The sequence below is a fragment of the Quercus robur genome, chromosome 12 (assembly GCF_932294415.1).
Source record: "Quercus robur chromosome 12, dhQueRobu3.1, whole genome shotgun sequence".
NCBI lineage: Eukaryota > Viridiplantae > Streptophyta > Magnoliopsida > Fagales > Fagaceae > Quercus > Quercus robur.
In genome coordinates, this window is record NC_065545.1 from 1,567,934 (window position 1) to 1,585,776 (window position 17,843).

A 17,843-nucleotide genomic window follows, 5' to 3' on the forward strand; every position below is an offset into this window, starting at 1 on the left:
ACGACATCTATTCATTGCTTCTCTGAACCTCTCCATTTGTTTCGGTGCTCTCGGATTGCCACCCATTTTCTCAACATCACTTAGTATTTCATTATAGTCCCCTATACACAACCAAGGTAGTGAATTTGAAGTTCCTAACCTCTCAAGAATCTGCCATGTCTCCTCCCTTCTACTTGTCTCTGGTTGCCCATAGAACCTCATAAACCTCCATCTCCCTGAACTGTCATTTCCTCCTACTTCAGAATCTATGTGCCATGGGCCAAATGTTTGAACGTCTACCATGACATCCTTCTTCCACAGTAAGGCCAAACCTCCCTTACTTCCAATGCTGCCCACTACTAATCCTTCCGTGAATCCAAGCGTGTACTTTTTACATGTCATATCTTCTTTGGACAACTTAGTTTCCATATGGAAAACTAAGCTGGGATCTTCAGAGGCAATCACCTTCTAGAGTGCTCGAACTGTTCGGAGGTTCCCAAGCCCCCGACAGTTCCAGCTTAACACACTCATTATCCTCGGCGGTGCTGCAAAGTAGCCACCACCGTTTCATTGAATTCCATAGCCATCAACCTGCTTATTTCCGCCACCTTCGTGTCCGTTTTCTTCTTTTTTAGAGTATTCTCTAACTCATTCCGTTCATGGTCTTGGGCTCCTCTTTTACTCCCAGCATGGGACTCCTCAGTAACTAGGGTTGCAATTTTAGGCCCCATATTAATTCTTTTCCAAGTTTTTATAATTGGGCTATTGGACAGAGGCCCACTACATGCAATGGCCTTCAAACTTAGGCCTTGATCTAGAATCTCCACCCAAATAGGCCCACCACCCTTACTGTCAGCCAATTCCTTGTCAGCACCTTCACCGTTCCTGCAATCAATATCATCATCAAGATTATTAGTCATCGCAGCAGAATCATAGTTATTATTGAGGGAAATATCAATCTCCTTGATATGCGCCTAAAATTTATCATGATTAAAGCACTCATTATCCTCGGCGGTGCTGCTTGCCAAGCAGCCACCGCCCTTTCATTGAATTCCATAGCCATCAGCCTGCTTATTTCTGCCACCTCCGTGTCTGTTTTCTTCTTTTTTAAAGTATTCTCTAACTCATTCTGTTCATGGTCTTGGGCTCCTCTTTTACTCCCAGCATGGGTCTCCTCAGTAACTAGGGTTGCAATTTTCGGCCCCATATTAATTCTTTTCCAAGTTTTTATAATTGAGTTATTGGTCAGAGGCCCACTACATGCAATGGCCTTCAAACTTGGGCCTTAATCTAGCATCTCCACCCGAATAGGCCCACCACTCTTACTGTCAGCCAATTCCTTGTCAGCACCTTCACCGTTCCTGCAATAAATATCATCATCAAGATTATTAGTCAACGCAGCAGAATCATAGTTATTATTGAGGGAAATATCAATCTCCTTGATATGCGCCTGGAATTTATCAAGATTAACGCACTCATTATCCTCGGCGGTGCTGCCAAGCAGCCACCACCATTTCATTGAATTCCATAGCCATTAGCCTGCTTATTTCCGCCACCTCCGTGTTCGTTTTCTTCTTTTTTAGAGTATTCTCTAACTCATCAGTTCATGGTCTTGGGCTCCTCTTTTACTCCCAGCATGGGTCTCGTCAGTAACTAGGGTTGCAATTTTCAGCCCCATATTAAATCTTTTCCAAGTTTTTATAATTGGGCTATTGGTCAGAGGCCCACTACATGCAATGGCCTTCAAACTTGGGCCTTGATCTAGCATCTCCACCCAAATAGGCCCACCACCCTTACTGTCAGCCATTTCCTTGTCAGCACCTTCACCGTTCCTGCAATCAATATCATCATCAAGATTATTAGTCATCGCAGCAGAATCAAAGTTATTATTGAGGGAAATATCAATCTCCTTGATATGTGCCTGAAATTTATCAAGATTAACGCAATCATTATCCTCAGTGGTGCTGCCAAGCAGCTACCACCGTTTCATTGAATTCCATAACCATCAGCCTGCTTATTTCTGCCACCTCCGTGTCTGTTTTCTTCTTTTTTAGAGTATTCTCTAACTCATTCTGTTCATGATCTTGGGCTCCTCTTTTACTCCCAGCATGGGTCTCCTCAGTAACTAGGGTTGCAATTTTCGGCCCCATATTAATTCTTTTCCAAGTTTTTATAATTGGGCTATTGGTTAGAGGCCCACTAAATGCAATGGCCTTCAAACTTCGGCCTTGATTTAGCATCTCCACCAGAATAGGCCTACCACTCTTACTGTCAGCCAATTCCTTGTTAACACCTTCATCGTTCCTGCAATCAATATCATCATCAAGATTATTAGTCAATGCAACAAAATCAAAGTTATTATTGAGGGAAATATCAATCTCCTTGATATGCGCCTGGAATTTATCATTGTCCGAGAGAATCTCTGTCAATCTTGTCAGATTTTCAGTTTTAGAAGATTCTTGCAAATCCGCACTTTCCATTCTCATGATGCACTCATCTCGAGGCTCCATAGGTGGCGTAACATCCGTCGTCCACTGGACTTGTTTGTGATGTATTAACTGATCATGTCACACCCCAAACCCAAAAGGGTCCAAAGCATGAGAAAAACATCCTAAGGGTACCTGTAGATTTTTCATTTTTGGCAAATCAAACTATAGGAGATCTTTATTTTCCTTTCTTTTCCAAAGGATAAGAATATACAACCATACTAAAATCTCCACATTACAAGTCAAAACTCTATAACACATTTACAAACAATAACCAAAAATCATGTGCCTCCACATAATACATGAATATATTACAAAACTCCAAATGATTTAAATAGAAAATCCTAATGTTCTCTAAAATATGCAATCCCAACAAAATTCTTGGGCTAACAAACCTCAAGACCCCAACTTCTAATAAATTAACTACTACTAGCTTCCTTAAAAACAACTAGATCGAATCACCAACCATTTGTAATGTATGTCTCCCAATTCAGCATAAAATTCCAATCACTACCGACAAGGCAAGCTTCATCCCCATGATATAACTAATTAATCTGTAAGACTATAAAAGATTGGGATGAGCTAAAGCCCAGTAAGTAGCATAATTAATGGGGGTGGGGGAAATGTAAGTTTCATTCTCAATAATAATAATATGATATGACAAGAATAATTGAATAATGAAACACAAAGTTTTTCAAAGTAAATACCTTGAAACTATATACTATGATATGTGAGCACTAGCAATATAATTTCCAAAGCCATAAAATCTAATATACGGTAATTTATCACAAATATACCACACTACCACATAGACCAATCGGGGGATCCACCCATTCACAACTGGCATGATATTGTCCTCTTTGGTATGCAGACTTTTGGTCCCATGGACAGCAGCCTCACCCATACTCTCAAAGTTTTTCTCTCCCCCCATGGGCAACAGAGAGAGCGCGTCAAATAAGACCTCTCTTGCATGTGGTCTCTTGGCCCTATGGGCAGTAGCCTCACCCACACACAATCAAGGAACCTCTTCCCCCCATGGACAGCAAGGAAGAACGTGTCATCCAAAGTGAAAGGGCACTGACCTAGATTTTGATTCCATTGTCACAAAGACTATGGAAAACCAAATCAGGTGATCACATATGGCATGGTGTTAAAATTACATAAACTCACAGGTTACATTAATTTGAAACACAGTTCATATCCAGGTAATTTCAGAAAACCTTAAATAATTAATCTAACTTCTACAAATTTTGTAAGGTTTTCAACTTCATTCTTATCAAGAGATTTTCTATCAATTTCCCAAACAATACAAGATAAGATAAGCATCTTTAAATTTTTCAATACATCATAAAATCAATGATTTTCTTATCAAAGATTAAATAAAAGATGCTCATTTTTACATATCAACAATTCATGCATTTCCCCAAATACAATACCAAATATGATGCATTTCCATATATGATCATATATATATATATATATATATATATATATTACGTTACAACACAATAGTTTTTAGGAAAATATAATTACCATAGGTAATTTCCAAAAGCGTGTCTAAACCAAAAACATTTATATAACATGGTTATTTTTCAAAATCCCATTAAAAAGCTACTTACCTTACAACTTGCAAAAAGCCCAACTCTCCAAGCTCAAGGAAGATTAGCTAGAACCTAAACAATATCAAGCAAACCTATCACAATGAGCACAAAGCTTGAAATTGTATCTAACTACAAATTAGGAATTGCCAAGTAAGAACTTAATTAGGCAAGCCTAGTATTCAACCTCACATGTAATGTATTCCACTTCCAAAATTTCTCAAAACAATTTAATATGCAAGGTATAGACTCCCATTTATACTCATAAATCATTCAAGGTGTCATATCTAACATCGAAACCTCCACACTTTATAAGTACTTCCCACAAAATTTATATAACATCATCAAGTGACCCATGACACCAAAATCATAATTTTCTCCAAGATTTATATAACCTCCTTCTTTTTTTTTTTTTTTTTTTTCTTTTTTGGTCTAATTGACTGGGACCGGGATGTTACAGATCATGTGTTTCATGATAACATGTGGTGCTTAATTTATTTCTAGTTCAGAAGGGGGCCTGTGAGGATTAGTCATATTCTCATATATATGTCCCTAGTTATGACTATATAGTCTAAAAGGAGATTTGGGATTGAATCTTTTTGGTTCCATTATTTTCGGGGAATTTAATGATTAGGCCACTTTCTATTTGAAGTTTGAACTATGATTTGCTTTCCTACTACGAACTAGGTTAGGTTGGCCTTGATGTGTTGTATTTGGAGTACGTGCATGGTAGTACGTAAGCACCATTTCGGCCTCGTAAAAACCCATTGGTAAGAAAGATACGTGCAATATACTACTTTTTTTTTTTTTTTTTTTTTTGGAGAAGATATATGCAATATACTTAATTAAGAGAAAATTTCCTGGATGGTGCAACCTTCTAGGCAATCCTGCTCCTACTAGAACAACAGGAAAACTATTTGTTTCTCAAATTTCAACAAGAGAAGAGAGGAGGGAGAGGAGAAAGTGAGTCAAAATATGTGGAATTTGTATTTTATAATTTTAATTTAATGTCCGTTTGGAAATAGTTTATTTTGCTAAAACTGAAATTTTTTGCCAAAAGTACTATAAATAAAAGTAAAAGCTAGTTGAATGGTACAGTGGGATTCATGAATAGTACCAAAAAATACAAAATGACCCATAAATAGTAACAAAAATAAACTAAAATTGCAAATAAACTGAAATTTTCACTTTGTCCCAAACGCACACATAATATCATAGTTATGTCCAATTTTCTTAACTTGATATTTGCACTTTAACTTGAAACATTAGTAGTGACTATGTCAACAATATAGAAATTATTGGTTATAAAAGCATTATCTCTCTCTCTCTATATATCCAGTTACTCTAAACTTTTCTTTACGTTTCTTTTTATCTTCTTCTTCTTCTAATATATTTTGTAGGAAATGAAGGACCTCCATTCTTGCACATTTAGAGATTTATTTAGAATTACAGGTCCATCAAAGAAATTTTTTTTTTTTTAGACAATGACTAATTTAAGATAATGAAAAATAATCAACGAATTTGATTAAAAAATTAGCAACTCTATAAACTATTCATTTTCTACAAACTATATAAACTTGAACTCATCATAGCACTCAAATTCATATTGATAATAAAAAATAAAAGATTCAGAAAAATTGAATTCCCAAGATAAATTGTAGGCCAACAACTTAATTAAAAAGGTAGATAAATAATCAACTCACCCAGATAAATATGTTTTACATTATTGAAATAGAGCACATAAACAATACAAGTCCAGAATCAATCTTATCGGAAAAAGAGCAAACGTTTTGGCACTTAAAGAAGAAGATAGGAATGTAAATACTAGTTAATCTTCCAAAGGAAGCCAGTTAGTTATAGTCACTCTGTAATACGTTTTGGCACCTTCTTGAAGGTTGCCCACACCAAATGGAAGTATAGCGAAAATTGGGTGAGAGAAAAGAATATTATAAGCAGAAGGCAGGCCAGCACATACGAGGAAGCTGCAGATAGCAGTTGATCCCGAAAGATGAAAAAGAATCCGCTAGCGAAAGATATCAAGGTAGAAACTACAGACGAGTACAATGCTGTTAAACCGACCAAAAGCTTTCCTAGTAAGGAAAAGCGGAAATCACTTCTTCTGTACCTTGATGTAGCAATTGAAAGGAACATGACCACTGCTAAGAGTGAAGTGCAGAAGGAGACAAATGATGAGCCGGTGAAAAGTTTGGATGGCTTCCTGTGTTTGTTTCCTTCTTTGGCACTATCAAGCACTGTGGTTGACATGGTCAAGGTAACCGTGACCAAGATACCTTCTACAACCATGCCTACATTTGATGTGCTGGTTAGCCACTCGCCGCCCTTTATAAGAAGATCCTTGTGGCTTTCAGTGAAGATCTCCTCTGAGGTTTGGCCACTCTTGTTGAGGCGACGAAGGATGCTTCTATCTATCGAGTTCTGTATGTACTGTATTCCAAAATAAAATAGACAAGGTTATTCTTTCACTATATCTGTGTTTGGACACCTACTGAACCTATACAAAGTAAAATATACATTAGTTTCATTCTAAAAGCAAGGTCCAGTCGGTCGACACCATTGTATCTCTCTCTCACAAAATCAAATAAAAGTCTTATCGGGAAATAATTTGTATTATACTAGTCTTCACGTTATTATGTAAATCTGATTAAACCTAGAAAGTCAAACCTACAGAAAATATTACACATATATAAAAAAGTCCTTGGAATCAATGATCAAGAAATGTCTTCTTTAACTTGGTTGGTTTGGTCTCGTACCTCATACCATCTGATTTCCCATTGCATTTGGGATGCGTATCCTGGAACTGGCCAATTATAATTTTCTTCTTTCCTCGCAGCAAGATGCAATACAGAATTACCGTCACAATCCACTTCATGAAATAAGCTGGCTTCTAACAAGTCCCGCTCCTTGAGTGAGAGTAGGAGCTCATAAATATGAGGTTGTTTATATTCCACTGTCAATAGCACAATGTTTTTCTGTTTTTCATCCACCTCATTGCAGGCCACAGGATAAATTTCAAGGATTTCCTCAACCATTTCGATAATTCCATTCTTTGCTGCAAATAGTATTACATCTGGAGGCGGATCAATGTGTTCCTCTTTTTTTTCTCTATCTGTCATTACACAAAACAATAGATTTTACTTCAACTTTAACAAAAAATTCATAATTTTCTTTCTCTGCAACATATTTTTTTTTTTATAATAATTTAAGAAATTAATATACATTATTTTCTCTAAAGTTTTAGGTTGGCAATAAATCAAATTCTGAATTTCTAATTATTTTAGTTGGAGAATAAACATGACATATAGATAAATTAAAAGCATCTTTCCAGAAATATACCAAGTATTCATGTATGAAATTATTGAATTTCATGTATGAGTCTTAAGTACCAATTAATTTTGATTGAGTTGTTCTTGAGTAGTTCCAAAATATTCAAAAGGTTGGGTGGTTAATGTAACATGACACCACTTAACTCAAATGACTTTTTTTTTTTTTTTTTTTTTTTAAAAATACAAAAGAGAAATTTTACTCTAATCTAATCTAAGTGTATATGTGTATGAAACTCCCTCCTGAAGATTTGAACCCCGGCCCTTGCCTTCCACACCCCACAAACACTTAAGTCTATGAGTTTGTACTCAACTATATTATATGGGCAAGACTTAAGTACAGTATTTAGATACTGTTTTTTAGGTTCCCCTCTTAAAATTCTACCATGTGGATTTTTCCTCATGGAATGGAAGTATATTTTTTAATTAAGTAGACATATGGCTTAATCTTAAGTGAGGAACTTAAAGAACAATACCTAAGGTATTATACCTAAATTTTGTTCATATTATATTAACTACTCATTATTGTTATTCATAAAAAAAAAAAAATAAAAATAAAAAATAAAAAAAAAACTTGTTATTGTCATTTTTATTCAGTGTGGGACTTTACTCTCACATGTATTCCCAATACTTTTCAATTTATTCATTTCTTTTCACCTCAATTAACTTTATTTGCAGGACCAAAAGTCTTGTGGCTAAATATCTTCTTGTGTTTCTTAATGGATATTTCCAGAGTTCAAATCCCTTCTTCCTAACTTTTTTTTTTTTTTTTTTTAATAACCATAGACGGGGGGAGGAGTTGAGGGGAGACCTGCCTTCTCACAATTGAATTCACCGCATTTGAGATATCATGTTGAAAGGGGATTGTATGGTGAGGATAAAAGTTCTGGTGAATGATGAACCATATGATACTGCAGTGGGCCCTCTCCTTCACAAGGTCTTGTAATGTTCTGGGGATGGTGTGTTTGGTATATTGAATGAAGAGCTGTATTTATTACACACATGCTCTCGCACACACTAAAAAAAAACTGAACTTGTGTAACAACTTTTTCCCTTGAACGAATGAGCAGTATCCTGGCACACAGATTGACATTTCATGCTCTAGTTGTAGAAAATACAAAGTTTGGATGGTAGAGGCTCCACCATTCTTTGAGAATCAATTCCAATGTGATGTAAGAAAGTGTTGTGATACACTTTGTATGTGATGTAGGTGTTCATCACATCATTAAGAACATATTTGGTAGACTGTAATTGATACGGTAATGTAATAGTTATTCCTATGTTTTTTCTATTTAGTAATTAATTTGGTTATATTTTTTATTATAAGGAATAGTCATTCTTTATGAATAGTTATTTTTTTAAAATGAGAAATAATTATTCTTCTCCAAAAGGGTTGTAATAGCTATTCTTGAGTAGATGAAATAATTTCTAGCATTAAGGAGAAATTTGGTACACTGTAAGGAATAGCTATTCATGGGGAACACGTATTCAGTAATTTGGTTGTGTTTTGTGGCAAGGAATAGCTATTCATAAAGGAATGACTATTCTTTAAAATGCTGAATAGCTATTCTTTTAAAAAGCTATATGTAATCTCTATTTCTTAAACCTGCAAATTTTAAATTCCTAAAATCTCCTTGGCTCCCCCGTCAATTTTTTTTTTTTTTTTTTTTTTTTTTTTTTTTTTTTTGCCGCTAATATACATCTCTCTCTCTCTCCGCCATATTAGATTTAGACCCACAAACAACAATTAGGTAGGTCCCTTTTCTGCTGCTATATTTCTCTACGAAACTAGTCCTTGGGATATTGGTTAATAGATGAATAAGGAATTGACAGTAGTTTTTTTATTTTGTTTTTGATTCGACAAAACTGGCTATTTCATTACAAAATGAAAACAACGAAAACAACGAAGTACAAATGAAGGTCCAAATCAGAAAACAATATTACAATCCATGAGAGTTGGGGTTGTTTCGTGCCATTAGTTTACTCTACATTAATATTTTTGAGTAATCAATTTAAAATTAATAAAAAAAAATATTAATTGATCTTTTCCTTTTTTTTATGGGGATATTTGCCATTTCATTTTTGAATCATGAGCTTTATCCTCTCAATCAATTTTGTTTTTAACATTTAAGCAAATATTAATTTTGAACAAACAACACATGTATTAATTGTAAAATTATTTAATTTGTACTTAATAAAATGTTAAAGGTAGAACCACAAAAATTGTAAATATAATTTTAAAAAAGAATGGTATTTTAGGAAATTTAATTTATCTAGGCTTTTACTTCAACATCTTTATTTTATTGTTACCAAAGAAATGAATAGTAATAGTTATTTCATTACAACTTCTTTTATTCCTTGTAATATTTATTTCTATTCATATGTAATCACCATGAGTAATGATACAGTCACAAACTATTTTACAAATTTTTTACAAATTCTTGATATGGCAAATTTTTATTAGTTCTAATATGAGTCTACCACTAACTTCACATTTATACTTACCAATAATTACTTGAAAATTACTAAAGCCACATCAGCAATTTGTAAAAATGTTGTAAAATAGTTTGTGTTTTTAGCATTACTCAATCACCATTACAATGTACCGAACGTGTCCTAATATATTTCCAAATAAACAAACTTTCCTTAATCACATAACAATTATGGAAATAAAAAAATTATAAAAAATAACTCATCTCTCTCTCAATTTTTTTTAAATTATTATTTTTTAAGAAATATAATTATATGAGTAAGATATTTTTTAAAATAAATCTTAAGTTTTATTCTAATTTTACAACTCACAACTAAACTTATAAACAAGTTTAGTTATTCCATTACAACACTTCTTATTCCCAATAATAAAAATTACTATTCCTGCTATAATTTCTATCTAGCATATCAAATGTGCCCTAAGTTCAATTAATAAACCATACGTAAGGTAAATGCCTCATAATTCAATCCACGAAAAAGATAAGCATCACACAATACACATAAAATATACCGGGTAACTCCATATTTTAAAGGTATACCACAGAGTGGGATTTGTAATTTATTGTCCTGCCACTACATATCATAACCACCATTTACTAGTTCATTTTATTGGTTTACTTTTAAAAGACTATATTATTATCAATTTTAGGCTTTAATAATTAAGAAATTAAATATCAATTACTTTAAAGTATAATTGTTTAAATCATCAAATTTTCAAAAAAAAAAAAAATTGTTTAAATCATCAAAAATCATTCGGATTCGATAAAAAACAAAAAATAAAAAAATGTAATTATTTCCCTAAAAAATTAAGGCAGAATAGACTGGGATTATATGGTTACCTTTTTCATGCATATTATTTAAGCGTTTGCGTCCTGGTGAAAACTGATATATTGAAGCGTTTTTCAGCAGTTCTTTCATGATCAGAATAGACCATGCGTGCCTCACCTTCATCTTCTTTACCTTCCTTATCAACTCCGAACGTTCTAAAGACATATTATACCACCAATGTGCAAGGCAATGTGAGCAAGGAAATATATAAAGGAAACAGAACAGAAAACAACGGAGCGTGAGTGAATACCGAGTACAAATAGCACTGCCTTCAAGACAAGTTTTACAAACGAAAAGCAGGTTGCGTAATTAGGTGGAGCTTGTAATATCTGAGGCCTTCGAATGGGTAATGGGTTCTCTATATCACCTTCCCTCCATGGGTAATTTAATCCTGAAAATGAAAAAGGATTCCAGTCGTAAAGCATATCTTAAATGAAAGAGTGTTACAAAGAGTTCAGTACATACTTATATAGATGACAAAATAACACAGTACAAAGCGGAATACCACATAGAGATGACACTGCCTTGTAAACAAGATTTACTAAGTCAAAGCAGGTTCTGTAATTAAGCGGACGCTGAATTGGAGGTTCGTCAGATGATGGGCGTCCTATACACAAAGACAATAACCACTATCAGTCTGTTTGTTAATATCATTGACTTGACCAATTACAATAGAAGCTCAAGTCATGAAACCAATTTTTTTTTTTTTGTTGTTGGTTTATTCAAAAATTTTCTCTAACTACTTGAACACACTGTATACTTTTTTTTTTTTGGGTAACACATTGTGATGTGTATGTGTGTGTGAACATTTGTGACATTGGTGTCTACCTCCGTCTGTAACTTGTCCTGCAAAGTTCTCTGCATCTGCTTGCCAAATTAATTCCTTTTCGTCTGCTATGACAAACGCTGGAATGAAAGCAACTCAGTTACAAAGCACATTGTAAATTATTTTTTCATGCTCCAAGTTGATGAAGTAAGATCGGGCCATACCACACCGAAACAAAGTATAATCTCCCTAGTTACTAGGTGACTTCTTATCGTAGGTTGTTTATCTTAATTACACGATTTGTTGTTGTTTTAGAGGCTCTAAGAGTGGTCCCATAATTTTATTTTCGTTCATCCTCCTAGCTAACAACTAATTTACAGATATGCACAATAATTGCCTGTTAGATATTATAGCAAAATTCAATTAGATGTGGATGTAGTGAAATACATCCAAAATTCAATTTACATTTATAGAAATAAATGTAAACTAGGATATAACTTGTTCTTACGCACGCTAACTTTAGACTACGGTAATAATGATAAGTTGTTCTTACCTAGGTAAGTGAGGTAATTATCTCATTTTTTATACTAAAAATTATGACTGCATTATTTGGCAAAACATTAAAGTACAATTAGAAGCTAATTTACATTCGGTTTGGATTCTATTATATGTGATATTATTATATCTCTGAAAGGGTTGAAAATTTAATTTAGTGATTAAATTCAAATTGATTCATAATCCCATATTAAAAGAGGAAGTGGGGCAGCGGAAATGAAAAGAAAGAAAAAACCAGTGGCTTGATGTTTGTTTTCTAGAGATACACAATCAAACTTGAAAATTCAACAAAAAACACTTACAGTGGTAAATGATATTTCCAAACCATCGAAGATCGCTGCTACTTTTGAATGCAGAAGGCTTACTTGCGAGAAGATGGAGAGGGGTCATGCCTTTCTTATTACCAAGGTTTACAAGTTCTTTATACCGGTGAAGTATAATTAGGGACAATTCTGCCAAGCACAGTAACCAAATGTGATCTAATAATATATTCTGTTAAATATTAGAATTGATACACCATGTTGAATATGCTAGTATGGATGTGGAAATAAAAGCATAAAATATAGAACACAGTAACACACGAGAGTTATGTGGTTCAGCTTAACGGTCTACATCCACAGAAGAAACTCTAAAGGGCTACATCAATAATATATTAGAGTGTAGTATAAATCCTGTGTTACAATAAATCATAACATGTGTATATATAGTAGACTAAACCCTAAACTAATAGACTTCTAGTATAAGTAAGAGACTTGGCTTACACACAAAATAAAATTAGGCTTGGGCTTATATTAATGGGCTAATATATCTCTAATACCCCCTCTCAAACTCAGGATGGAAACTTGAAGTAATCTTGAGATTTGATAAGGTTGAGAAGATCCCTTAAATGAAGTTTGGCTCTGTGACGGTAGTTTGAGAAAGGCAATGGTCGTGTAGTGTTGATGCGACTTCAAATGGTGGCTTGATTATACTGGAGAGTTTTGACGGTAGCAGTAAAAAGCCAAAAAAGATGAACGCAACGAAAAAAAAAAATACCGAGGAAGACAAAGATTGCTCTTAAATATACCGTAAAGACAGAAAACAATAGCCACAGGAAGGTGGATCTGGTACCATGTTAAATATTAGCATTGATACACCATGTTGAATATGCTAGTATAAATGCGGAAGCGAAAGCATAAAGTATAGAATATAGTAACACACGAGAGTTACATGGTTCAGCCTAACGGCCTACATCCACGGAAGAAAACCTAAAGTGTTACCTCAATAATATATTAGAGTGTAATACAAATCCTGTGTTACAATAAATCATAACATGTGTATACATGGTTGTCAAAATCCCGATCTGGATCTTACGATCCTACGATTTTACGATTCCACCTACTCAAAACGATCTAGATCTTTCAAGGATCTTAGCGATCATTCAGGATCGGTAGGATCGCATGATTTTGACGATCCTAAACAACTTTGGTTTCTTATAATCTTTTTTAACTTGACAGAAGACTCAGTTGGACCCAAATGAAAAATAAAATCCCAATAGACCAAGTTTTTCCACTCTAATGTAGAGAGAGTGTCAGTTGGACTCAAATAAAAAATATCCCAATAGAGTGTCATATTTTGAGGTTTTTGGTCTCTTTAAATGATGCTTACAAATGGATGTAATGATGTATGGTAATTATATCAATGAATGTATAATTTATTTGATTATTTAATATACCAATGTGTATTTTTTGTTTTTTCCTTAAATAATGTAGGATCTTACGATCCACGATCCGATCCTACGATTCACGATCCCACATACCTCCAACGATCTTACGTAGGATCCCGATTTTGACAACCTTGTGTGTATATATAGTAGACTAAACCCTAAACTAATAAACTTTTAGTACAAGTAGGAAACTTGGCTTGCACACAAAGTAGAATTAGGTTTGGACCTATACTAATGGGCTAATATATCTCTAACATATTCTATCGTATGTATCTAATAACAACCTATTGCACAACTATAGCCAATTTTCATCAACTGTGTTATTACATTTGTTTACTTATGTCATAATTATTAGAAAGATTAATAATCCATTTACATGCTATCCGAAATTCGAAACATAACTTAATTAATTGATGAAATAAAACATTTTTTGGGGGATATATATACATACATACATATATTTGATATTATATATATATATATATATATGTATATATGTATGTTTGTATGTATGTATGTATGATGCTCACCATACACCTTAGATACTTGGAATGACACCAAAGAAGGAAGAATTTAAATGGTGTAATCAGGCAAGGTTTCCTTCTGCTCAACCAAAACACACGCTTTTATGCTTTGGTTAACTATGCTCAATCGGTTTTCTACAAGAGATAGGCTTGCTCAATGAGGTTACATTAGAGTTAGAGACATATACTGTGATTTTCTGCAGAAACAATTGGGAATGTAGTGATTATTTTTTATTTGAGTGTGATATCACAAAGAGAGTTTGGAGGAAGACCATGGATCTTTGTTTGAAAACTCTCCAACTGAATGGGAAAAGGTGGTGGATTTGGGTATGAACAAATTAATGGAAAAGGGAGTAGTCTACAAACTGTTATTAGTAAGCTGTCAATCTGTCATGGGGAGCTACTACAGTCTACCATATTTGGATTTAAAGAAACAAAATTATCCATGGTGAAAAATTCAAGTCTGAAGAAAGTATTCCATTGTAAATAGAGCCTGGTGCTGTGTTCTAATAAAAGCTCTTGCTTGTTTATCAAAAAAAAAAAAAAAAAAAAAAAGCTCACCATAGTGTTCTTCAGAGATGGCACAGTGAAGAATGGTGTCACCATTTCTTCTTATACAGTAGTCTTTTCCAGGGCCGCATACACGATTGAGGTAAAGGAAAGCGTCTTTGTGACCATGAAGTGCTGCTAAGAAGAGAGGGGTCTCACCTTCATGGTTACGAACATTTAGTACCGTTATTGGCGCTGTCATATTGATGATGTGGTAACACATCCTCTCACTCCCTACCGATGCTGCGTAGTGGAGAGGGGTATTTCCTTTACTGTCTTTCTTTGTTAAACAATATGTTGCGAGAAGACTCCCCGGAACTAATTGGTGTCGAAGAAGTTCAAAAATATTTTCTTGCTTATAGTAGGCTGCTATGTGGAGTACTGTGCCTCCTAACTTGGTAATCTGGACATCTAAAAGCCAGTTTTCTTCACATATCTCACGAACTTCGTTCCAATCACGTTGGGCAGCAATTTGAGACAATTTTTTTGCTTCGTCCTTCAAGGGATGGAGTTCAAGGTCGAGACAGGTTTCAAACTGGAATTCTTCCTCCAATGCTGGGTCGACTTCTCCTTCAAACCAATGTGCAACAGCATCCATCTACTTAGAACAATGAAGATGAAAATTGGACATAAATTAGGATTAGGGTTGTAGAACAAGTTTGCAACAATGGATTTTTTGTAATCATTGTATATGTACTAGAAAACGAGTTTCATGCTAATGCATTAATCCCCCGAACCCCATACCATCCCTTTGAGCAAAATAAATATATTTTAGTTAAATGGAAAAAACACTAAAAATTATGCATATAATTAGTTAAATGGCAACAACTTATTTTGTTGAAACTGAAAATTTTTTACTAAATATACTATAAATAAAATTAAAAGGTAGTTGAAATAATACAGTGTGACCTATGAATAGTATCAAAAAATTAGTAGAACTCATAAATAATAGTAAAAAATAAGTTGAATAATAAAAAAAACTAGCTTTTTAAGTCATGTCAAACGTCCACATAGAATACAAAATAAGACAATATTTTTGCAACCTATAAATATAGGTATGAATGGTTGCCACATTGTGGAAATTTTAGTACGTATCGTGTGTATGTTGTGGATTTGTGAAGTCACAAAAATATTAAATTGGACTAATATAAAGACCACTCTTGAATTTAGTTACCTGCAGTCAATGGAAAGAGTACTCTAACAGCAATTTGCAAATGTCCTTATTGACTTGAAGATGTTACTAAATCTCGTTTTTATCCATCACCTCTATTGTAGAAAAGAATCATCAAGATTGCATCTCTTAGGCCCGTTTGTTTTGTTATAAAATTTTAAAAGTTTATATGTAAAATATTTTTTTATAATTGAAAACATTTTCAATAAAAAAAATTTATGTTTAGGTGTTTGATTATATTCTTGAAAATGATTTTAAATTGTTTGATGAAATTAATAAACATTAATTATGTCATGGATGAAAGGAAAATAGGAAAGTTCACGAATTTACTTAGTGAAACCTATTATTATGTATACTCTTAAAATATTGAATAAATACTCAAAAAAATCTAAATCTTTTTTAAAATTGATGGATTTTATAATTCAAATTAAATGTTACAACTCTAAGAGTGAATTTAGTGACACATCCTCCTCTCACATAAGATTATATATGTCTCACATGTGGATATTATATATGAGACTCATCTTTATATGAGAAGAAAGTATATTATATCAAGGGTATGAAATAAAACATCTGAGTACCTCAGGGTCTGTGGGCATTTCATCCTCTTCCTGTATTTTTATTTCCAATTCAATTTTAGCACTTCTAGCAGTCATCCTTCCAGAATTCAGTGGCAAAAGGCAAGAATCCTAACAAATTGAGGTCCAGAAACAATGAAGAAAATAATGTCAATATTTGAGGGTAGAATTGGGAAAGAAACATATTACATCCTTAATTAATTTCATTTTATTTAGTTTCCAAATTAGTATTTTTGTAGACTTAAGATTTCTATTTGAATTTTAGATTTATTTCTTTCAGTTTTTCTCTATTTTTATAATAAAAAACTCACGTTAGACTTCTAACTAAAGTAGCACTTTTAAACAAACTAAAGAGCCGTAAACTTATAAACATATTTGACATTTGTATAGCATCTAAAAGAGTACAGGCATCTGAAACGTAGGAAAATTTATGCTTTTGAAAAATTTGTGAAGTAACCCTAACATAGGTTTACTTACTGGAACCTATATGATCATCTTGGGTTGATCATTACTCCATCAGGAGGGAGCCTTAAAATTTTAAACATATTTGACATATTGGAAAACTATAACGTGTACTTCGGATCTGCATACTAATTAAGCAGTCCCGTACTCACATGCAGATCACTTTCTATATGGCAAATAGCCTAGGAGTGAGGTTGCCAATTAAATCATATTATATATATATATATATATATATATTGATTTTTCTTCTTTTTTTGAAACTAACTAAGAAGCATCAATTTAATCATTAAAGAGAGTAGATATTACTTTTGGTCTATATCTCTGGCCACTTACCGAAAAATAGTTCTACTTACTAGGAAAAATGTCGCTGGCCACCAAGTCGGCTCCAAGACTATATGTTGGTGTTGAGCTAGCTTTCTGATGCAATATTGTCCAAAGCTCACGGAAATCTACCCGTTTATTTATAGCATCATGTTGGCTAATGATTTTAAAGGAGATTGTGCATTGAAACGGGCCCCATAAGACTTGGAGTTTAATTAAGCTAATATTCCATATCGTTTGAGTAATCCTTAAAAAAGTGAAAGAGGCCAGGGAACATGTTAACTTTTTTAAATGAAAGGGGACATCTTCATTATTTAAAGAATTTGATTAAAATATGTACAATGTATTGATATCATTTCAAGAATTTGATTCTTCTAAAAAATAAAAAGTAAAGAATTCGATGCTAGAGAAATGAACACGCAATAACTATAGAAATGGTGGAGTTAGGAGTTTATTTTTTAGGGAATAGGGTCAATTCAATGTAACTTGA

At 33.4% G+C, this 17,843-nt stretch overlaps 1 protein-coding gene across 1 annotated transcript; it reads right to left on the reverse strand.

The window, feature by feature from the left end:
• Positions 1–5,923: 5,923 nt before the first annotated feature.
• On the reverse strand, positions 5,924–15,421 carry LOC126710182 (uncharacterized). The gene is made up of 7 exons (XM_050410567.1): positions 14,834–15,421; positions 12,346–12,495; positions 11,551–11,628; positions 11,228–11,329; positions 10,973–11,113; positions 6,835–7,190; positions 5,924–6,508 (listed from the first exon to the last, which is right to left on the reverse strand). The coding sequence occupies exons 1-7, from the start codon at positions 15,417–15,419 to the stop codon at positions 5,924–5,926; spliced, it is 1,998 nt and encodes a 665-aa protein (XP_050266524.1). The 5' UTR covers positions 15,420–15,421.
• Positions 15,422–17,843: the final 2,422 nt, after the last annotated feature.

Excerpts from the sequence above, each read along its gene's own strand:
- LOC126710182 (XM_050410567.1), bottom strand. The coding sequence starts at position 15,419 with ATGGATGCTGTTGCACATTGGTTTGAAGGAGAAGTCGACCCAGCATTG. Across the intron at positions 11,629-12,345 it reads TGGAAATATCATTTACCACT|CGTTTGTCATAGCAGACGAA; the intron begins GTAAGTGTTTTT and ends CTTTCATTCCAG. Across the intron at positions 6,509-6,834 it reads GGGAAATCAGATGGTATGAG|TACATACAGAACTCGATAGA; the intron begins GTACGAGACCAA and ends TTTGGAATACAG.